Source organism: Corapipo altera, unplaced genomic scaffold (genome assembly GCF_003945725.1).
Source record: "Corapipo altera isolate COAL_440 unplaced genomic scaffold, ASM394572v1 1b, whole genome shotgun sequence".
Lineage (NCBI taxonomy): Eukaryota > Metazoa > Chordata > Aves > Passeriformes > Pipridae > Corapipo > Corapipo altera.
Genome location: NW_020884881.1, coordinates 221,848 through 246,024, shown reverse-complemented (window position 1 = coordinate 246,024; position 24,177 = coordinate 221,848). Strand labels below are relative to the sequence as shown.

At 39.5% G+C, this 24,177-nt stretch overlaps 1 protein-coding gene across 3 annotated transcripts in view; it reads right to left on the bottom strand.

Moving 5' to 3' along the window:
- Positions 1–2,175: 2,175 nt before the first annotated feature.
- The window catches only part of CPED1 (cadherin like and PC-esterase domain containing 1), a 148,755-nt gene continuing 126,753 nt past the window's right edge, over positions 2,176–24,177 (bottom strand). For 2 of the 3 annotated variants that reach the window (XM_027639691.1, XM_027639692.1), the window contains exons 18-23: positions 21,948–22,084; positions 12,449–12,669; positions 12,084–12,185; positions 11,217–11,304; positions 9,344–9,490; positions 2,176–4,447 (exon numbers count right to left, since the gene is read on the bottom strand). In XM_027639691.1, coding sequence (XP_027495492.1) covers positions 4,220–4,447; positions 9,344–9,490; positions 11,217–11,304; positions 12,084–12,185; positions 12,449–12,669; positions 21,948–22,084 — 923 coding nt within the window. In that variant the 3' untranslated portion in view covers positions 2,176–4,219. Of the gene's footprint in view, positions 4,448–9,343; positions 9,491–11,216; positions 11,305–12,083; positions 12,186–12,448; positions 12,670–21,376; positions 21,506–21,947; positions 22,085–24,177 lie in introns of those variants that run through there. The other variant, XR_003527105.1, reaches the window with a different exon arrangement.

Sequence of the window (24,177 nt, the reverse complement as noted above, 5' to 3'; positions counted from 1 at the left end):
CAGCATAGTTCCAGTCTCTCTCTACCTGTATTTAAAGTATAGCCCAGTTCTATTCTAAACTCCATGTGCTGCTGGCAATGTTTGAGCAGGAAACTTTACTTTTCAGTGTACCTGTTTCCCAGCCTGAATATTTCAATCCTACCACCAATTTCAGGGCCACTTATGTCTGTGTTAGGAGGTGGAACTCACCTTGACAATTAGGTCCTCTGCTATTTTAATGGTAAGTAATGGGACTGAGGTAAATATATGGAATATAGGAACATTTTAATGCTTATTTAGGCAAAACATCACAGCAGATATGATAATTTTAGAGTAAATCATTGATAACAATACATGCTCTCACTGGAATACAAACATAGTGATTGTTTTATTGTCTTAATCCATAAATTTTAATGTGTATGAGCAAGCGATCCTTGCATGTCAATCTCAGCTCTCATCTTTCGCATACCTAGAGATGCTAGATATATTTTCAAGTTACGTAATGAAAATGTAGCTTGGTACCTGTTTTAGTCTGCATTTCCTTTGTTTACTCCTAAGACTACATGGATCATATATAGGGTTCAAAAAAGCTTATTCAAAGAACTCATTTAAATAAAGATCAATTTGCAAATTGTACCAATGACTCTGTACAGACAAATATATATGTACATAGACATGTAAGAAATAGAAAACACAGGAAAATATCCACTTAAAACACTTGAAAAATATTAGGATTTGGAAAACATTAAGACATCTGGGTGTACAGCACATGTAAACCATTTTGTGGTGAAACTAGAACTCATGAATTGCACATTCACTGATATCAGCTACAGTATAACAAAGTCAGCTCTTTCCTTTTCATCAATAGGCTTTGGTAAAAAAAACCCAAACATAAAAACCCAGTTCATACCTTAAAGATATTTGCGTACAGAACAGCAGCAGTAACAGCATGTGGATTTAAATGAGCTACGAAAAAACCTCCATATCTTAACAGAAGCAGAATTGTAATACACCAATTATTGAACATCTTAATACTGAAGACATCTGGCTGTATTTTGCATTGCCTTTGACACTGTCTCCCATAGCATACTCCTGGAAAAGCTGGCAGCCCACGGCTTGGACAGGGGCACTCTGTGCTGGGTCAGGAACTGGCTCAAGGGCCGGGCCCAGAGAGTGCTGGTGAACGGAGCTGCATCCAATTGGCGACCGGTCACCAGTGGTGTTCCCCAGGGGTCAGTGCTGGGCCCAGTCCTTTTTAACATCTTTATCGATGATTTAGATGAGGGGATTGAGTCCATCATCAGCAAATTTGCTGATGACACCAAATTGGGAGGGAGTGTCGACCTGCCGGAAGGCAGGAGGGCTCTGCAGAGGGATCTGGATAGACTGGAGAGATGGGCTGACTCCAATGGAATGAAGTTCAACAAGGCCAAGTGCCGGGTCCTGCACTTTGGCCACAACAACCCCCTGCAGCGCTATAGGCTGGGCACAGAGTGGCTGGAGAGCAGCCAGGCGGAAAGGGACCTGGGGGTGCTGATCGACAGGAGGCTGAACATGAGCCAGCAGTGTGCTCAGGTGGCCAAGAAGGCCAATGGCATCCTGGCCTGCATCAAGAACAGTGTGGCCAGCAGGAGCAGGGAAGTGATCCTTCCCCTGTACTCTGCATTGGTGAGGCCACACCTGGAGTATTGTGTTCAGCTCTGGGCCCCTCAGTTCAGGAAGGATATTGAGGTGCTGGAGCGGGTCCAAAGAAGAGCAACGAGGCTGGTGAAGGGACTGGAGCACAAGTCCTATGAGGAGAGGCTGAGAGAGCTGGGGTTGTTCAGTCTGGAGAAGAGAAGGCTTAGAGGCGACCTCATCACTCTCTTCAACTACCTGAAGGGAGGTTATAGCCAGGTGGGGGTTGGTCTCTTCTCCCAGGCAACCAACAATAGGACAAGGGGACATGGGCTCAAGCTCTGCCAGGGGAGGTTTAGGTTAGATGTTAGGAAGAAATTCTTTACAGAGAGGGTTATCAGGCATTGGAACGGCCTACCCAGAGAGGTGGTGGATTCACCATCCCTGGAGGTTTTTAAAAAGAGATTGGACGTGGCCCTTAGTGCCATGATATAGTAATTGGAGTCGGATCAGGGGTTGGACTTGATGATCTTGGAGGTCTTTTCCAACCCAATCTATACTATGATACTATGATACTAATAATGACATGATATTATATCTTTCAGCTTTAAGGCTGTGAAGCTCTGGAATTCCAGACCCAAGAGAATATATTATATCATTTGCATACAATATTCTTTAGATAATCATATTGCTCAAAAACAAATGCTGTTTTTTCTGTATTTATGCACAGCTCCTGACCCATATTTTGACCAAAACTCCACACCAGGGAAAACCTTACATAGAAATTTGGAGACATATACTGTAAGCAATCAGCAGCATATTATACAGAAACAGAGAAAATCACACCATCTCACAAAATGTGAGTAATTGTCAAAATTAGGAGCTTTTTCAGCATAGTGGAAGGTCTCCTAAACTAGATGTGCCAGATCCTCTTTTTGAGGATACTCCTATTACCTAGGAAGCCAAACTCCATACTGCATAACAATTTCTCACTGCATCCCTACATATCTCACCTAAAGGAGCATGAATTCACAAAACTATAGCTGGGCATACAGACTGTTGAGTTTAAGGATCTTTGGCAAACCCCAAATGTTGTCTCATGAACTGTTAGCCCTACTTCTACTAGCACTACTAAGGTAAATAAGATGATGATTCCTTGCTATAATTTGTTTATTCTGTGACATGCTTTGAGGCTTTCTTTCCCAAATTAGAAGCTAATGGAGGATTATATGTAAAACTGTGAAGGTAAAGCATGATGCAGACTCAGTAGATCTTTTCTTAGACCTGCACTTAGCTGGTTCAGACTCCCTTCTCTAATGATAGTGGGAGAGAGCAGTGCCTTAATTGCCTGCTGCATGACTGAATTAATAAAAATCCATAACTGGATAATTTGTAGGGACAACAGTCTTATAGGTTTCCATTAACCTGTCACTCAGCTGTTAAACCTGGACTGTGCTTGGTTTCCCATCACGGCACCATAACTGTGAATGAGTGGGATTCCAACACTGTGGCAGGGGACCAGCAGACAGCCTCTCCCTGGGGCTTCACTCACAGAAGGTCTGCAAACACTGCTGATGTAGCTGGGCTCCAGCATGAAGCTGCAGTTCACAGAAGGTCTGAACTGAAACTAGCATTCAGAAAAGGTCTTGTCCCTGCCAAGCATGGGATGCTGGCAGTAAATCTCCTGCTGCCATTGCATCGCACGGTCCTCATGACAGATTAATAACCAGATCCTGAAGTTTTTATGTGTGCTTGAAAAGGGGATTTTTCATATGTTTGTGGTATTGGCTTCACACATTGGCAAGTATTTTATGAAAATCATGAAAGAAACAGCACTTGCATGTGGGAAGAATACTTGCTTGGCTCACAGACCAAGGTAGACACTGAAGCACTTATCTAAGTGTTCTTCTTGCATATAGGCACTCTCCTAAACTGGAACCATAAATAAAGTTATGTTAACAAATTTGCTATATTTACATGTTACATTGAAACATTCTCAAGTGTAAGGAATCTATCTATTAGCTTTAGAACATGCAAAAAAAATAGAGTAGATATCTCTTCCATCTAAGATATAAAGAAGAGGTGTGTTTTCACTAAAAACACTAGAGTTCAAATTTGGCATCATCAGTAAAATGCTAATAGACATTTTCAATTGTATAAACCAAGTGTCTAAAGAGAAAAGGTTTGATATTCAGGGGGAATCTATCCACATAAAATAAAACTCTTTAAAATGGAATGTAGTCAGTTTCTAAATACATTCAAATATTACAGTGTCTCTATAAATAGAAAACTATATAGTGCTGAAGAACTGAAGCAGTCCTTTCCAAATGTTCAAGTAAATATATTTCTCTCTCTTTACTATCATTAATACACAGTTGCTTGAGCTACAGCTGTTCTAGTCTTTGGCAACAGTACAAGTAACTTCTCTCCACCTTCCATTTTGACACAACAGAGTCACCAGGGCATATCTCAATTTCATAATGTTTTTGAAAAAATACCACATGTCCCAAACTCTCTGTGTATGCTCAGTCAGTCAAGGAAGCATGTCAAAATTCTCCATCATCCTTCAATTGTCACTCACGTAGTGGTATTTCTCTAGTACCAGCACTATATCCAAGAGAGGCTATGTGCTGACAAGCTCCCTCTTACTTGCACAGAGCCTGCTGAGAAGGATTTCAGAATATACTTGATTTATTGGACCTCGGACATGATATGGGGAGTGAGAATTTGTTGCATAGCCCTGCAGTTGTGATGGTTTGCTTTGACCACTGAAATATTTCCCCAGTGTATAGTGCCTTGATAACGTCATTGTTATGTGTGGCTGTTCTTCAGAGGGATTGGATTTCACCACCTGCAAAAAAATGACATATGTGAGTGCTTTCTGCCTGCATCTAAAAAGACAGCTACACAGCTGTGTGCACAGAAATGCTGCAGCAGTTGTGCACAAAGCAGGTCCTGATACTCTTACCTTGAGCTGCAAGTTGCTCGCAAACAGTATTTTAATGGCCAACTTATTATGTTACATACTAAGTAAAGTGCAAGATCTTAAGTCTTAAAATCTAAATGCATAGGCCCATTATACTCAGTAGATTCTGTAATGCTAATTCTAATGTATATTAGATTCTGTTCTCTTCATTAGAGACAGTTTACGGAAAACAATAAAATTCATACTCAGAGCTTGTCTGTATATTCAGCATGTGAAAAAACAAAGGACAGCCCCAAACTGCAGAAAGGTTTAAATCCTGCTCTGATATTAAGCACTTGAGGAACAAATACTGTGACTCAGCTAAGAGCCTTGTCTCAGCTATGAGAATGTCTCACTCTAAGGTCTTGATGCAAACCTGGCCCACCCCCATGTTGAGATGAACACACTCATGTGTCATGTTTCTCCAAGAAGGGAGTTATGGTGCAATTTAACATCCCTGTCCCCAGGGCCTCACATGACCTCACATCACCTGACATAACCACAACATGCTTCAGTAACTAGTGCCAAAGAATGCTGCACCTTGGCCCCCCAAGTATGGATAAAGCTCTGGGATTATCAGGTTCAATTTGTATGGAATAAAAAAATGCCCATGGGACTAATAAGAGAGAAAGTGAAAGGTATGGTTGTCAGGAGCCTAATGACTGGGGAGGGTGGTCTCCTGTGAAATGCTGAAGATCTTGTCTCAGTGAACACTCAGTTACTGATTAATAATGAAGCAACTTCAAGAGATGCAAAACTTCAGAACCTTGAGCATATGCAGGACAGAAGACCTCAGCCCCAGCAGTGGCAAATCCAGAGAAAGCAGAAAAGGAGACAAGTGGTTAAATTATTTTTTAAAAAGTAAACATATGCTGACTTGATAGCTCTGATGCCCATCAGTTTTCCTGCTATATCAATCACAGCAGACACTTGAAAATGCAGAATCCATTTATTAATGTACATATTTATTCAGAAGCATGTTAGCTTTTAAAAAATATAAGGTATATTTAATGGCACTGAACAATCAGAATAAATGTTCATATGTATTGAATATCATAATAAACAAAACAAATCATACAAAATTAAGTGTAAGTGAAGGAGTAACATGTGCAAAGACTTGAAAGATTGAGCAGAGAGGCTATGAGGAAGCCAGCTGAACTGAAAAAGGACCAGGAACTACCCATGTAGAAAATTAATATATCCTCTGATCAATTTGATACAGCTAAGTGAAGGGCTATTATTTGTTTTTATTCAATTACTGCAGGTTCATTTTTCTAAATTAGTGCCTTAAATCTTACAAGTATTTCAAAATGATGCCACCTTGAACCAATCACCCAAACTGCATTCCTGTTAGGCATAATCTCCCAGGAATGCAATCTAATGTTCATCCAGCAGTCAGCCAGCCACTGATTAAGATACCAAAATCCCAAGGTTGCTAGTTTCTATGTTGTGACCATGATTTGATTTCATTGCCATTAAAATAGGAAATAAATCTGAATTTAAAAATAGCTTCTATAATGGTCTTTATAAGTGCTGCCCAATCTACTTCTCCATAAGCATTTTAAAAGAATGAGGTAAGTAAAAAATCAAGTTTTCATGTGTGCACAGAACTAGAAGTATGTTTGGGCAGCAAGTACCAGGGTTATGCAAGATAGTTTGTCTCAGCTCAACATAATCCCATTGAAAGCCCAGATCCCTTGGCAATCTAGCAAAGATTGTAGGCTCTACAGAGGTGCAGATTTCTATGCAATCAGGCTTACCCTAAAGACCCACTGAAGTGGGTTGGTGGGAACTCAATTTTTGAGGACAATCAGAGGAAACAGCTTTCTCTTCAGACAGCTATTGGGAACTAAATGATAACTGCTGAGGGCATTTCAGTTCTTGGTTTTTTTTACTGCAGAGAATGGCCAGTCCCCCCTTCCAGCACAGCCATGCTTTAGCTCAGATGGCAATTATAGGGGAGTGTCATCTTCTGGGCATTTAGGAGTGTAATTTTTTTAAGAGAAAGCAAGTGAAAGTACAAAGCAACAGACTTAATCTATCTCATCTGGTTTCAGAAAACATGAAAAGTGCTGGGGTTTTACATAGTGTTCTTGGCTCTGTCCTCAGAGGCAAAATGCCATTTTCCTAGTGCAAACTGCTTCAGCACCTGATGAAACTCCACTTGCCAGGATGCCAGGATGCAGAAATAAGCTGATGACAAAACTGTTAAAACTAACGAGGTATCAAAAGCATTCAAGGACTTTCTTTTTGCTTTCCTCAAGGATCAAGTCTGGGTTTTAGTGGCTGATGAATTCTCCTGGGCATATCTGTGCCTCTTTTAGGCACAACGACCTCTCAAGCCTCATTAACAACAATGGCCAAATTCTCCAGTGATCCTCCCCAGAAACACATACTTTCTGTTGAGATTCTTCCAGCACAGAAACAAGAGCAAATCTGAACATGAGCTCATACAAAACGATGGAGGAGTGCATGAAAAATGCTGATGACTGATCACACCCTGCTGTTTTCCACCCAGTTCCATACAAAGCATCTGAAATATTTCACTTTGAAGCTCTCCTTTTCACTTGTAAGATCTGTAGAAGAGACAAGCATCTGCAGTGACCCACGAAGACACCAACATCTGTGCTCTAGACAAAAAACGGTCAATACAGCTTTCTGGGTAAAATGGAGGGAGGCATTTACTCCATGGGATGATTTATCCATCACATAAATATCTGCTCTGTGACTTACTCCGTTTTTCTAACTCCTTTTGTACTGAGCTGTGTTTGTGCCTCTCAAGTTCTGAGCAGAGTAGATTAAAGGGCTGGTTAACTAGCCACACCTGCTGATTTTGGTCCCAAAGCACTATAGAGGCCATGGCAATGGCCTGAAAACATGTGAGCTGCTGGGGAGCTGAGGTGGAAACCAGCTGTGAGGCTGACACATGGCACTAGAGATCAGATGGGTCTGATAACACTCCCAAACCTGTGGTCTGTCCCAGGGAGCCTCATACTGGAGCAGAGTCCCAACCAGTTCCAGTCAATTGACTCCCCAGACTCTTTTGGAAATGCATTTGCTGTCTGGTAGACTGTGTTTGAGATAATATTTCTGCCTGTGTATTTAAGGAGAAAAATCAAAGCTTTATAGTTATTGTTTTATTCTGCTGTGGCTAAGAGAGTTAAATATAATCCACAGGCTACAAGAAAATAGACTTGCTACGCATATGCAGACACCACAAGGACACTCCGGAGCCTATGCTTGAATTTTACGATCATCACCGCTGAATTTCAGTTTGTTTAGTTTAAACTACTCGTAGGTTTAATTAGCCACAGGATATTTCGGTTTCCAGTGTATACTGTGGGTGTCTGATGAAGGCACCTTTATTTTTAGATTGGTTTTTTTTAGGATCTTTAAGGAAAATATATCATAACTGTCCTGATGTTTTTTCACAGTAAAAATTAGTACCTCCACTTCATTCCTGGTGTCATGGCCCACCTTTGTACCTGAAAAACTCTGCAGAGCTTCTCTGCTAACGCTGGACACATTCAGGTCCTGGGAACAGGTTTGGCCAGAAGTGAGGCTTACAGAAAAATCGGCATGACTTGGCAAAATAAGCAAAGGGGGTTTATCCTCGAGAGGTTCCAAAAACATTTGACGGTCTCTCTTACTTAAAGTAATTTATTTTGACAGAAAACAAATTCCTAAAATTATGCTGAAAAATACTAGCATTTCACTTGTGTGGTAGTCTTTTTTAACACTTACGCACTTTTGATAACTCTAATAAAAAAAAAAATCCTAGGATTTTCTCCATGCGAATTAAGTTTTTGTATTCTAAATGGCATATCAAATTACTTGTGTCATTATTCTAGTCAGTAATCAAATTTCTGAAATTTTTTCGAACTTGTAGCTTCTTATTGGCTAAAAGCCTCCAGCTGACTATGAAACATTATAAATTTATTAACTCTTGATTTCAGAGAGCCATCTTTCTTTCCACCCTTTTTGCTCCCCAGTTTTAACTTTTCAGTAACAATTCGTTCTCATTCCGTATTTCATTCTATCAAAACTTCCACCTCCTCTTTTGATCACTCAGAGAAAATGCAATCTTTCTGAAAGATATGACAATCCCAGTCTTATGGCTCTAAACGGATTTTAGCTAAATAACTTGAGGTATTTTCCTAATCTTTTGTTAAACAATACAGATTTCAGTTCATAAGAATGAAGAATGTAGCATCACAGGCAATTTCTCACTTACACTTCTGTTTGTATAGTTGGTTACTGTAACTATCCCAGATAATTTTTTCTCAGTCAAGGGAAAACAGATACATAGCAGTGAGATTGGTCCTTCAATTTTAAGATCCATTTTAATTGTATTTATGATTTGATGTGTGTGCGCTGAGCTGCTCAGTTGGGAAGCCATCAGAAAAAAACCTGTGAGACTGAGGTACGGTAAAAAGATAAACTCAGTCCATGAAGAAGCAGCAGGGATATATAACACATAACAAATAATATAAGGACCTGAAAACTGTGCTACATCCTTTTATACGAGTTACCTTTGCAGAAGAACACATTTATTCTTATTTTGAGGAATTATCACTACAGCGGTTTGGCCTGTCCTTGGGTGGCCTTACACTCCAAGCAGCAAGGGACAAGTGCCCTGTACAAACTGCTATACCCACGATTTGTATTCAGGCCTAACTTTGAGTCACAAATGCTAACCTCATTGCATATCTTTTCGTTTCTAAGCACCTGACAGTTAAAATATCTTAAATACCTGGAAATTATATAAGTGTAAATTATTACCTCATGGAAATGGCAACCACACTTCCCTTGCAGGAATTCCTTGTAACGTCCCATGGTGATGACAAAGGTGTCAACCACTTCATAGCCCAAATTTTTTGCTGTATCCAGAATAATCAAGTTTTCATTCCACAGGTTTTGTATTTGTGCCTGCATTCCAGACAAAATATTGCAATGTCTTGTCAGAAGGGCTGTTTAAGGGGTATTGTGTAATGGAAATGAATAGCAAAACTGCATTTTGAATAAGCAATGATGTTATACACCAGGCATGAATTACTATAAATTCACTCTTGGAAATAGCTGCTACTCCAAGGCTGTTGTAGATGTTTGCAGAAATTACAATTACTTTTCACTAATTGTGCAGCTTCCTTTACGGGAAGGTTGTTTAAAATATAATCAAATTTATTGAGGCTGTTGCTTAAAAGGGAGTAGAGGACCTGGGTATCTTAAAAATGGTTATACTGAAGAACAGATTATTATTTCTGAAGATACTGCAGGAAGGCCAAGAATAGAAAAAAAGTTAGCCATGAAGGTGGCAAGGTGGTGGATTGGACACTGCAGATAGAAGAGCTTTGAGAGTAGCTGTGGTAGTCCTGAAGCCTAGAGCACCCAAACCACATGGGTAATTTGGCATATGATTCCAATATTGAAAGAGAAAAGAATGTCAGTTATTCATCATAGTTGATTTCTGGAGTTTTGTCAATTTACTGAATAAAAAAGAGAAAAAGGTACTCCTCAGAAGCCTTTAATACTCTTTTTATCCTTGCCTCACCTACCCTGCATCAAAATTCTTCTTCCTCCTAGGACTGAACTCTACTGAAACCTGCGGCAGGAGCTATGAAAATGTTTCTTCATGTTGATGACAACAATTTCCCTACTGTATTCTATTGTGGTCATCCAGATAAATCAAGAAAATTGTTTGAATCAATAAGAAGACATTTGGTAGAGAAAAGGTAGATAAATAGTTAGACAGAAAGAATTGGCAAAATCAGACAGGGTAGTCTGTAGCAGAAAGAAGGGTGAGAGTAGCAGTAAGTCACACACTGAATACAGCAGTGTGTTATGGTTGCAAAAAGACGCGGGCACCAGTCCCCAGTGTGAAAGGAGTGTTGTATGTAATCTATGAAAGCTAATAATTTTCTCTTTTCGACACCTGTGAATAGCTGGAGCATGACACACAGTGCTGGTAGGCATCATGCACTCTGTTCTGCCCTCTAGTGCTTCTCATCCATGCATTTTATGTGTAGAGAATAGAGAATCAATGTCCAAATTCTAAATAAAAATATTGAATTGAATGAGTCACAAAAGCGCATTGAAATGAGGCCATTTGTTACTCTGAGGATCTTGGATATGATTTAAACTAACTGTAACATATTATTAACATACAAATAACAGGCTGGATTCACTGGTACATTCCAGCTGTTCTGTAATGTTCTGGTTTCACAGGTGAGTTAAGGTAGATTTATGAGAGTTATGCAATGCAACCAGACCAGTGAATCTGATCCAGCAGTAAACACGGAGGAAGCCTGGGAAGGGCCTGTGCTCAATGTGGTACAAGGAGCAATCTGCTTATCCCTAGCTCAATTTCTCAACTTGGACTAGAGGATTAACATTGGAGCTTCTTCTGGTTCTTGGGACAGCTGACCAAGCACAGCATCTCCAGTGGCTCTCTGATTGCAGTGGAATCCTTGAAATAAGGCGAATTGGTTTGAATCCATATTAGTAAGCAGTATGAGCAAACAAAAGCATTAATCTTTCTTTGATCCACTTAAAGCTTGCTCAGCAGAGGTTGTAACATATTTTGACCAGAGAGCAAAATTAATGCTGAAATGACAAGTCTTCCATGAAAATACATTCAAAATGTACTATAGCTTACTTGTGATAGAGAATGTATTCCATCCACCGGGAGGTGAAAGCCCATGCCTATGGATTTGATAATTACCAGGATATTTGATAGATTTTCCCTGTTTGTCAAATTAAAAAAAAAAAAAAAAGGACAAATATTTTAATCACAGAATCACAGATTATGGTGAGTTGGAAGGGACCCACAAGGATCATCAAGTTCAACTCTTGGCCCTGCACAGGACCATACCCTGAGAGGAACACCATGTGCCTGAGAGTATCATCCAAACACTTCTTGAACTCTGGCAGGCTTGGTACTGTGACCACTTCCCTAGGGAGCCTGTTCCAGCACCCAACCACCCTCTGGGTGAAGAATCTTTTTCTAATATCCAACCTAAGCCTCCCCTGACACAACTTCAGGCCATTCCCTTGGGTGCAGTCACTGGTCACCACAGAGAAGAGATCAGTGCCTGCCCCTCCTCTTCCCCTCACAAGGAAGTTGTAACTGCAATGAGGTTTCCCCTCAGTCTCCTCTTCTCCAGGCTGAACAGACCTCAGCTGCTCCTCATACGGCTTCCCCTCAGGGCCCTTCACCATCTTTGTTGCCCTCCTTTGGACACTCTCTAGTAGCTTAATGTCATTCTTATATTGTGATGACCAAAACTGCACACAACATTCAAGGTGAGGCTGCACCATTGCAGAGTAGAGCAGGACACTGGTGTGGCCTCACCTTGAATATTTACTTAACAGAAACATCAAAAGACAATGTATATTTATTTTTTTCAAACCCACTTAAATGCACACCCATGAAAAAACAAATGAAATTTTTGTGTTTAAAAATTTTTGTTTCTCATAATTTATCATATCAAAACCTGGAATAACACCAAGTACATAGCATTACCTGCTCAACACCTTTTGGATAATTTGCAGGTGATTGGAATTAAGCCACTGAACACCACCTACAATTAATACAGTCTGGTCTGTGTTCTCCAGGGGACGTGACCTGAAACCCAGAAAAGAAAAACAACACATCTTGCTTTAAAACAGATGGCAAACATTTTAAGTGCATTGCATTGCATGTCACTGAACTGTATCTGGCACCCTGATCAGAGGCCTGATGTAATTTTCTACTATTTTTTTAATCACACAACATGGTCTGCACACGTTATGCGTAATAGTTTACCATCTTTAATTGTGAAATGTGTTAAACACATTTGTGAACAGAACAATAATACAAACAAGGGTACAATAGAGTTTGTACAGTACCTCTGCAGCAGCTGTTCCAGTGCTTTTTCAAAACTCGGTCTCTGGTTTGCATTCATCCAGAACTGGGGGTAGTAGGAGTAACTGATAAATGTTTTCCCCTCATTGATATTATGATAACATTTAACATCATGAGTCTTTTGCCATTCCTGAAGAGTCTTATTCACTCTTTCTATTAGATAGTACATCATTCCTCTGTTAGTTGAGTCACCTATAAAAAGAATCTTTAGATGGAAAAAAAGATATGACTTAGAAGTTGTACAATCCATAAACCAAAAGCTTAGAAAAAAATACAGCTGCTCAGGAGGTCTTTAAACCCTTCTCATAATGTTTAAGTAATACTTCTGTGAGCTGCCTGTTCTCCAGACCTAACATCTCAATATCAAAGTTCTCCTTTAGCAAAACTTGTGTGATTTGATTAATAAAAATATTATGTGTTTCAAAGACAAAAAGTGCAGGTTGTAGATGGCTATAGCTGCACAGTTAGCCCTGCGTTTTTCATCCTTGGTGGTAATTTCTTCTGCTTATGTGTATATATCCTTCCAATTGCTAGTACACAACTGCTGTCGTAATTGCTTGCAGCTTCCTGCTTTTTTTCTTTCAATTTTTCATGTGATTTGTTCCTACACAGCATGTCTTGATTAATGTCTGTCTTCCATAAAGGGAGTTAGAAATGCTGTCAGGATGACGGAAGTACTTTACATATAGCAGTCTCTGCTCTGCTACTCTGAACTTTCAAATGAAGTAAGTCATTTGGGCTTGTTCCTATCCATTCTTACAGTCCTCTGACAAATCAAACATCTCTGTATTTGGAGACCACAGAACTTAGTGTTGTTGTTTTTTTTAATGCAATTGCTCTATTTTTAGTGGATAGGACTAGCAGTTCCTCCTGCTGAAGCAGGTAAGCAATGACAAAATAGTACAAGAACCCAGTTTCACTGCGGTTTGCCAATGAAACTGTGTGCATAATCAATTACCACAGTCACCTCAGCCAGAAATCCACGCTGAGGAGCAAAAATGTAAAACTGGGAGTCAGAAACCCCACAGAGCCATAACACAGTAACAGCCCTGTTCTCTGCACAACAGTATGCAGCTTCTCCTACCTCCTCTGGCACTCAGGGTAGTTAGCACCCTGTAAGCTGGTGTTTTGTTGTTTCATTTCTTAATTTGGTTTGGGGTTTGATGTTTTACCACTTCCAGATTGAATATTTGATTATGCAAATAAAATTCAGACTGCACATGTTTAAGAATACATTTCCGAAGTGTTTTTTTAGAGATTCTATGTGGTGGAAGCATCTTGGACTTCTGTCATCTAATATATCTCTATTTATCTATTCCCTTGAGGAATGTTACAGTTTCAGAAACTGATTCCACTTCCCACTATTAACTTGTTGTGATTAAAAATAAGTCACAACAGTGTACCAATGGCACTTCCTACAGAACAGAAGCAGTTTCAGATGAATATACCCTAATTTGGTGTCAGGGCTGAGAATGGGCATATCAAGGGCTGCAGAGAAGCCCTTGATAGATTATGTATGGTAGCAAACAAATTAAAACTAACACCAAGTGCATAGAGCCTCTTCTACCTCCTGTCCTGGACCTCTCAAAGCTGCTACACAGAGGAAGTTCTTAAATAGCTGCTGTTCATGCTTGTACTGAACAAGCACTTCTCTCACATGCAAGGGGGTTTCCAGCTTTTCACATTGTGTCAGAAGAAACCCCTTTAAACCAAGCATAACATGACACACAGAACTCAAGGATCCTTGGATCCCTGAAAGGACTGGTTGGATATTCTCTTTTTCCCTCTCTGACAGACACAAACATACATACAATTATTTACAATGAGGAAGACAGTTTATGCTTAGAATATATCCTAATTCTAAAGTAGATTAACCAGAAGTTTTAAGCAACAATTCTTTTAGCTTGCAAAATCTCCTAATTTCTTCAGTCTGCCTATATCCGTGTCTCTTTAATCTCCATTTCATGAGTCCATCACTGTAGTATCTCGATGCATATCTATTTAAAAAGTAGTTCTCAGATATTAGCAGGCAAGGATATCATTAGCTTGTAATGTGGGTGAGAACATTTCTGTGAAAACACAACACATCATTAACAGAATAACAAACAGGCACTACCAAGTCATACATGTACTGCAATTGGTAGAACATCCAAGATTGTTTCTCTTCTAGTAACATACAGTACTATTTTGTTATCACAACACATGGGAATTGCAAAGAAGCACATTCAGCTATTGGGCAGATCTGACATTTTTATCTCATGCTTCATTCTACTGTGATAAGGATTCTCATAGATACTTTCTCCTTCTAACTGTATTTGGTCTAATCTCATCTACCACTTCTTTCAAATAGCAGGACAACAAACTTCATGAAAAAAAGGAGAGAAGAACTATGGCTAAGGCCAATGAAAATGATGCACCTATATCTTTTTTTTGCCAACACTATGTATTTACTATCAACTAAAGTGTGAAGTGGCATGCTAAATATTTCCAAAGTCTCAAACAGTGCAGAGCATCAAAGACTAAGATCGACTCATCAGTCTCTTTCCTATTCTTTTGATGTGTCAAAATTAGAGCAAAACACACACACATGTCCCAATTTACACTACTAAATAATTTAGCCTTGTAGGGCTTTACAATTTCTATACCTTCACAAGCACACACATATAAACCGTGGATCCATGAATGAATTTTCAAGCCTTCCTAGCTGGCCAGGTTTGCAGATGGAAGGGCACTATGTGCAGTCATTTAGTGAATCAGTACCAGGAGAGACAAGTTAGGTACAATTATGCCTTAAAGTGGCAGCTCTAGTTCATAAATGACATGATGCTGGGCACTATATGAAAATATCAGGTGGGCTTTAGCATAGTTGTTGTCCTGATGTTCTGCGAATGTGATGGAGGTGATAGGAGTCAGAGCAGGTTCCTTCTGATAGTTAGTATAACTGGATGAAACAGGTAACTGTTACAGCCCTGACATACTTCAAATATCATCACAAGACTGATGAGACTGCACACAGCCTATCTCCAAAGGATGTTGTGAGTCTCAGAACATCTCCATTTTCACTCTTAAGTGAATTTGTTATGAGATGGTGAAGCAGGAGGTCAGGAAATTAGATCAGACAGCTAATGCTGTTGAGTGTCCATCTGGGAATGTATACTTATTTCTAGGAGAAGGTGTGGCTGAACAGGATGAGTCAGGATTGAGACAGATGGCAACATCCCACTGGGGAGGAACACAGATTGTTTCACTTGTGAAATTAACACAGACTCTCAGAACAGGTCGGTTAAGAAAATACTTGAGACTTGATGTAAGTGGGAAAGAAAGAAATGAACCAAAGTGGACTTGTGGATGTACAGAGAGGCAGATCAAAAGTGTAGGTCACTCTCAAAGGTGTCAGTCAATTACAGAACCATATGAGCTTTCAGTGAAGAAGTCTAGCTGTTCAAGCAGATAAGAGCTACACCAGGACTGTATAACTGGAATCAAGCAAATTTGTTTAACTCCAGCTACATCTTTCACAGTGAAATTACAGCATTGTTGAAAGATAGGTCATTAACACTAGGACTGCAGTTTCTGAAACCTATGGTCCCTGCTCTCTAGCTGTAGTCTGTTTGCAGTCATCACAGGAGGGTATCGACAGCCATTCTCTGGAGACCATGTGTGCTGGGATATTGAAGGGAATGTTCTGCCCTAAGCCTAGAGAAGATGTCAGACAGAAAGATAGGTGTGCATTCCTTGTAATCCAATACACCCCAGGCTGGTGGATGAATAGCAAATCACCAGCAAATCTGCACATACACTGCATCCATTCATTAAGACCTTGTCTGCATTCAACTATCTGCTTCTAACTATTGGTTCAACCATGCCATGAGACGTGTAAATCCTGGAAAAATAAAAAAATTCTCTTCTCTAAAGAAAAAGAAATTAGGTGGAAGAAGAGGACACCTGTACGTAATCCTACCTGCTTTTCAAACTGTCCTTGTGCAGAGCTGGCCAAGCACATTTGTTGAGGTATGCAAACCATCAGAAAGCATCTTTCAAAATTCATGTTCTGCAAGTCAGCTTCATTTTCAGCAAATGCTTGGAAGCCTCAGAGGTTAAAAGTGGTGTTTAGCTTGAGGAAGAAAACCTATGTCCTTCAGCTAATCCAAGAGCTTTGATGAATTAATCATTCAATGTAATTTAATGTGTGGTAGCTGTAACCACATTTATTTCTATACAGTTGCATGAACTCACTGTAGTTGCATATGCCATGCAGTATTTAATATGATTTCAACCAAAGGTTCTAGGGATGACTATGACAATAATGAGGAAGATGATGGCTCAGGTGTGTAGAATACGTCATATCTCTTTTTTTTTACACGTCTGGCACAAGGCTTAGTCATGTACTGTTCAAGTCAATGAGGATTTGTCTGCAGGATGACTAAAGGATCAGACATACATAAGGTTATAATTTTACCAGACAAAGAACAACACTTTCACACAGACAGATGTTTTCTTGCAAATATTTTGTGTGAAAAATTCCATTACAGCTTAAAGGCTTTGAAAGATTGTGTAAGCATAGTGGAATTCAATTCTTAACCAGACCTATCATTATAAATTAACCACACTTAGGAAATTTAAACACCTGTAAGTTCAAAACACCGCTTAACTCTAAAATATTATTAAGAAATTATAAGCTAAAATTCCTGTTTTAACAGCTGAATTTTAAGTACTTCAGCAAATATTGTCTTTTCATATTTCCTGTTCTTAATTACACATGGCTCAATGGTGCTTAATTATAAGACTAAACTCTGGGTAGTATTTCTCACTGAGAAGCAAAATATATATCCCTCCTGCTGTTGAGGCCAACTTTCTATACGCTGCTAATTGGGTAAATAATAACCTGTTAGAATCCATTTTCCTCCACCCATTTTTAAAATTTCTTGTACAAAAATCAAAGCATCATGTCTTAATACAATTGTATATGTCTTACAGTAAGAAGTCATTAATCACAGTTGGAGAGAATTTTGTTGAGCCAATATAATGCAGATATGATATTTTATTATGACTACCAATTTCTTTGATTCAATTAGAACATAAGTGTGGAGTTTCCTAAGAATGACACAGTCTGCATCTCATTAGCCTTGGAGTTTAAAATGGAGGAGAAAAAAGACTGCAGATATGAAAAGTGGACTGAAGGAAAATCTATTCAGCCAGAACAACCTTAACCACAGCACTTCAAAATTTTCCTGTTTACTATGTTTGAAATGCAAAAATATCCCTTACTATTCTTGCTAACACATCATAAAGAAAAATAAGACCTCATAAAACTGGTTTTGTGCACATACATCCTTTCTTATGTCTCCAGTAGCCTGAGTGTTATTGTTTCACTACAGGTGGTCTTACATTTTTATGAAACCAAGTGTCCTGGATTTCACTGGGGTAGAGCTAATTTTCTTCCTAGTAGCTGTTACAGTGCTGTGGTTTGGATTTAGAATAAGAATAATGTTGATAATACACTGATGTTTTTGTTGTTGCTGAGCAGTGCTTACACTAAGACTTTTCAGATTCTTGTTCTGCCCTGCCAGCGAGGAGGCTGGGCAGCACAAGAAGTGGGGAGAGGACACAGCCTGGATAACTGACCTCAGCTGGCCAAAGGAATATTCCAAATCATATGGTATCATGTTGAACAATAAAACTGAGGGGAATTGGCTGGGGAGTGACAAGCTCTGCTCAAGGACTGGCTGGCTGTTGGTCAGTGGGTGGTGCGAAATAGCACTGTGTATCACTTCCCTTGTATATTTTTTATCATTATTATTTTCCTTCCTTCTTCCATTCTGCTAAACTGTCTTTTTTTCAACCCACGACTTTTACCTGTTTTTCTGATTCTGTCCCTCATCCCACTGTTGGGCAGTGAGTGAACGACTGTGTGGTGTTTAGCCGCCTGCCAGGTTAAACCATAACACACAGAAACAAGTTAGCTCAAGCACAGTTTTATAAACATACAAACTAAAATAGCAGTTAGGGATGATGTGAAATCAACTGGAAGTCACAGCCAGGGAAAATTAGTTTCTTTTATAGAGAAAGGAGATTACAATTTTACAGATGAGCTTTGGAAAACAAATAAATTCTAACATAAGACATGAAAGCAGCCTGGAGTTAGAAAACAAATTAGAAAGCATTTTTGAAGGCTTAATTATGATGCAGATAGGAAAGAAGTGGTCGGCTTGGGTGATCATAAATATATTTCAGAAGTATTGGCAAATGAATAAAAGAAACTAATGAGCAAGAGATATCTATGTGCTGCATTTTATCAGTGTTCTATGAAACATGAGAAAAACAGAAGGATTGCACTTAAAGATACAGTTGATCTTCCATGTGCTGCATTTCAGACAAAAAGAACATTCACTTCACATCATATTTCATCACCCCAGCCTGCACTTGTGCTTGGGATTGCCCTGACACAGATGCAGGACCTTGCACTTGGCCTTGTTGAACTTCATGAGGCACAGAAGCCCACCTCTCAAGCCTGTCAGGGTCCCTCTGGATGGCATTCCTTCCCTCCTGCAAGTTGACTGCACCACACAGCTGGGTGGCAAACTTACTGAGGATGCACTTGATCCCACTTTCCATGTTAAACAGCACTGGTCCCAGTACCAACCCCTGAGGCATGTCATTTGTCACTGCTCTCCACTCGGACATTGAGCCACTGAACACAAGTCTTTGAGTGTGACTACCCAGTTAATTTTTTAAATACTGAATGTTCCATTTACCAAATCCTTGTCTCTCCAGTTTAAAGACAAGGATTTCATGTGGGACAGTGTTGAATGCTTTACACAAATGACCTTTTAAATTGTAAGAACTATAGCCAGCAGATCAGAATCCTGAAAACAAATTATATTTTTTTCCAGGACAAAAATCAGAAACTTTAGTGAATCACAAATGTCACTTGCTTTATCTGTGACTCTTGGTGCAATTTTGCATGTCTGAATTTTTTATGAAGGTATCCAGGTGTGAAATTCAGTCACAGAGGGCTGTTTGAGTTTTGACAGTAGGCTCGATGTCGCTGGACCCAAAGAGGCTACAGAAATACATGTCTCTGCTTTCCTGAGAAAGGATTGATAATTATCTGGGGTTTATAGAGATTTTATTGCCTTAGTTCAGAATAAACTTTCAGGAAGAATTCAGATGTAGATACATGAGTCCTTCCTAAAGAATTCTGAACTCCAGAGACCAGATTTACACAAGCTGAATATTCAAAAACCCTGACTACAGAGCCACGCAGGTTAATTGAGCCCTTTTTGAGAAGTGGACACACAAATGAGTTGTGGTGTTCTTAGGCAACTTCAGCAAATTACAATGTAAATCAAAGAGCATTCTAGATTATCTCAGTGTCCTCACTTGGACTGATGGCTTTTGTCCTTATGTTTTGCACTCATCCTTTTTTTTTGCTATCTGCTTACATTTCTAGCATCGAAACCTGTTTCTGGAAACTCAGATGTCTGTACTACTTAAAGACAAGGTATGTAATGAATTGAAACTAAAATTACAAATGAGGAAATATAAATATTTATAGATGTTTATAAAAATCCCTTGTTTAATAAAAATGTATTTATTCACAATAATTATATCTTTCTGGCTGCTCAGTAGCTCCTTCATAAAATATCCAGGTATCTTAAACATATAAGACAGGCAAAAGTCTTTTGCAGTGAGCCCCTGAAATTTTTTTTCTACTACATTGCTTAGACTGTGTAAAGTAATTCTAAAGTTTGACTTACAACAGGCAGAATCAGGATCTTATCAGCCAAGTAGGGAATCATTTTTATTCATCTACGTTTGGTATGAAGAAATTCTCTCTTAGTTCTTAAGTTCTACTGAAACAAGGGAGTTAACTCATACTCTACCTTTATTCATTTGGTGAAAGAAGCAAAAATGCTATTGCAAAACATCACACAAAGTTAAAATCATTCCAAAGTGATGACAAAAAGGGAAAATATAGGAGAGAGAAAGACATAGGGGAAATATACCAAAAGGGGAACATACTTTAGAGTAATGACTTTAAAAGAATAAACCAGCTAAACGTACATCTGTGCGAAGGTAATAGGAGTGATTCAACAGATTTCTACAGAGCAGAAAAGGTTATCAGACAAAGTCAGGTGACTTATGTAAAAGATATGGGAAACAAGTGCAATTAGTTTACAGAGATTTTTCTTGCAAGGTGTTAATGTAGACCAAGTAGTATCTGGGTCTCATCTGACACTAGAATAGATCAGTGACCTCAGAGAGTCAGAACATCATGGAAGTTAAATTAAGAAATTAAGCTGACAAACAGTCATTTCATATACTTGGTTTTAATGGACTCTTAACAAATATTTTTGACACTGGTGAACGTGAGTGGTCAGATTCAGGAGGTGGGAACATCAGCAAATCCTCCTAACAATACCCTGGCAATCCACTTCCACAGTAGCATATTGTTCCTCTGCTGTCCTTCAATTGCCTATCCAAAGTGTGTTTGCTTATTGAAGCAGCCTGATGTCCATGGAAATTAAAGACCAAAGCAAAGCTATTGATTTCTTGTCTATTTTTGCAGTGGTCAACCCAGAAGTGCTTGTTTTGTACATGAGGAGCAAATCAAGCCTCTAGTCTGTCATATAAACCAATATTATTTTAGAAAAATATGTTAAGAGAAATGCACAGCTCTACAGTAATTGAGAAAACCACAGGCAGAAACAAAGCCAAATGGCAATGAAGTACTTTTTGCAGGGCAAGAAATTACCAGAAATGAAAGAGAAAATGTTAATTGAAAGACTATTATTTTTGTATTCGTCTATATAGAAATGCCTTTCGATTTTATCAAAATGCTGCTTTTAGTTACTGTTTTCTTACCTAGGCAATACACTTTAACATCTTTATAACAATTAATTACTTACTTTCTGGATACTTGTATCCTCAGTAAGGTACCTGAGCCTCAGATCAGAGCTCTCTCTCAACAGTTTTACAGTCATAGCATGCTTATTAAGGAGACCTTGTATTTCCAAGCAATCACCTGAGAAGCTTCACTAAAAGAAAAGAATGTGCAAGAAGACTTGGTAAGATTAGTGTGCACAAGCAAGGCCATGCATTAGGTATGCAGAAAAAGAAAATCGACTTGCATGTCAAATGTGAGACAAACTGTGACAACAATGCAACAACATCCTCCATTTGCCATCCTTGTGTACTCACTGCAGGTCTGACTGGTAACCACATACACCACAGGTCTTGAAATTCCACTGGTGTGACCTAAGATCCTACGTGAAATGACAGCAGACAACTGCCTCTGCATATGAGGCTAAATTATGGATAATGGTTGTTTTTTGTCCCTGTGGATTTTTCATCTGAATATTTTTCCAGTTATAATAAAAAGGGATTTTTCTCACATATCAATCATAAAAATATTTTGAAATCTTCAGGACTAATATCCAGGTAAATAAAATGAATTAAAATATAAAACCTGTTACATACCCTTCTGCCCTCGACACAGCGCTGGAGCTCGGGCTTGGCTAGCACAGAGTATTGGCAGCCATGAGGCTGCCACGTTATTTCTCTCCAGTCACAGGTCCTGTTGTCAGAGCAGCTGAGGCAAGGGACAATCCACTGCCCTGGAAAACAGCAATGGGAAGTCAGCACCTCCTCTGTATTTTTGTGAATGGTTTTATTACGCAGGAAGCAAGATATTTTTGAGTATTTTGTCATGGGCATTTTTCCAAAATTAAATGCCCTCTAACCCTTTGAGGAGACTATTTCCTTCCATTGTGTTATGCCCTTTTCATTTAGCTAGGGTAGGAGTTTTTCTTTTCCCCAAAAGAGCTGTGAATGCTCAAATCTGACAACTGTTCATGGGTTTATTTCTCAGTTTATGTTGCCTTCTTGTAGCGCCTTGTCCTTTTTCATGAGAAGAGATACAAGAAAGGGAAAAGTGGTGAGGAGTGAATGCAAAAAGAAAATATTCACATTCAGAAGTGCATGAGGACAAGGTTCATTCTCCTCTACAACTAAACATTTCAAGGCTGGGTGGCTGGTTGAGAGTACCCAGTAGAAAAATGAAGCAGGATGAAGACTTTCCCTAAAAAAATACTAACTTTAGTTTGTGAGAGTTCATAGGACTGTCCCAGACTGCACATATACATTTCAGAAGATGACAGTAAGGTGAGACGAATAATGTATGTGATTTATTAAAGCCTTATCCCTATTTTCAAAAATTATTTTGCAGATTAGGAGCATAAAGCGGGATTACCAAAGGTCAGTGGGTTTTAACAATCCCTTACCTAGGGTTGAACAGTTTTATTATTTTCTTTTCTAAAGTTATGCCTTTCCAAAATCCTACTGGAAGCCTGATGGATTTAATCCCTCAAGGAAGACAGAAAACTTTTGAGTAGCCTTTATATTCAGATCAACAAAAGAAACACTTTTTCTAGCCCATATAAGTACACAGTACTGACACCTCCCAGGGACTATATGCCTCTGCCAGCAAAACCTACTGTTGTTCTGATTAAAGACATTAGACAAGGAAGAGTGCAGAGGCCCCCAAATGCTTGTGTCAATGCTATCAGGCCTTGCTAGCACAGATGGGTTCCTCAACACTGCCCAGAAAATAGCTCCAAAAGCAAATGGTTGCAGAATAGACCTGGCCTTAGAGTTTGTCACCAACACTGCTACCAGGCAGCAGGTCAGCAGCCAGCTGGGTGTGATGGATTGCTGCTGCACAAGAAGCTCCAGCAAAAACCGCAAGGCTGTATATTGACATTTTTTTATCAGGCCAGGGACTGAGGGGGCTGCTGAGCAAAGCAACCCTGTGGGATGCCAGCGGCCTTGGGAGAGTCAGCTGCTACTCAGTAGCACGGGAATTTCCAGGGAGGCAGCCTGTGCTTGCACTTAGCCAAAAATCCAAGTGAATATGTTTTTGAAAGTAGCAGAGGGAGTTGTCTTAGCAGATAAAGAAGTCCTTCCAGATAAAAGCATCAAGAATAGTTTGTATGGGAGCCCACACAAGTACATCTAAGGGCAGAAAACATCCCACAGTGCCACGACCATGCAACACTAGTTAGTGCTACCCTGCCCTGTGCAGAATGTGCTCATCCCAGCCTTAGATGCACTTGCAGATGATGTGGATCAAATTATGGCAGACTGAACCTAAAGAAAAGCCTGGACATTGGCTTTTACCATGCTGTGGGTCAGTGAGGGCAACCTGGCTCCCTTGGTTCCCATGGGCATGGGTGCCTCATGAAGGCTGTGCTGGGCAAGCAGCATGGAGGAAGGAGGGAAGGAAGGAAACTCAGGACCATGGTGGTAGAGTGCAAGCAGGAAGATAGAGATGCTCCGTGCTTCTGGCTCAGAGGAGTTTCAAACCTGCATTTTCTGAATCCTAATCACCTAGCTGTTAGGAAAAATATTCCCTACTCTTACCAGCTGAGGACCACTTTAAAGTTCAAAATTCATTAGGACAGGAAAATAACATGCTTATAACCTGGCAATTTTTGTGTAAAAACAGAGATCTGAACTTTGGCCCCTGGGCAAGACCCTATGCAGACTTTTTATCGAGGGGTTAAATTGAATCTTTATCTAAAGGTACAAAGTGAATAACTAGGTTCAGGAGCACGGAGTGTTCTTCTAAATGAATGCCCTGCTCACCTGGGAAACCAAAGGCTGAATTTAGACAATTTCTGTTGCTTGTAGCCTCCCAGTGCTAGCTGTT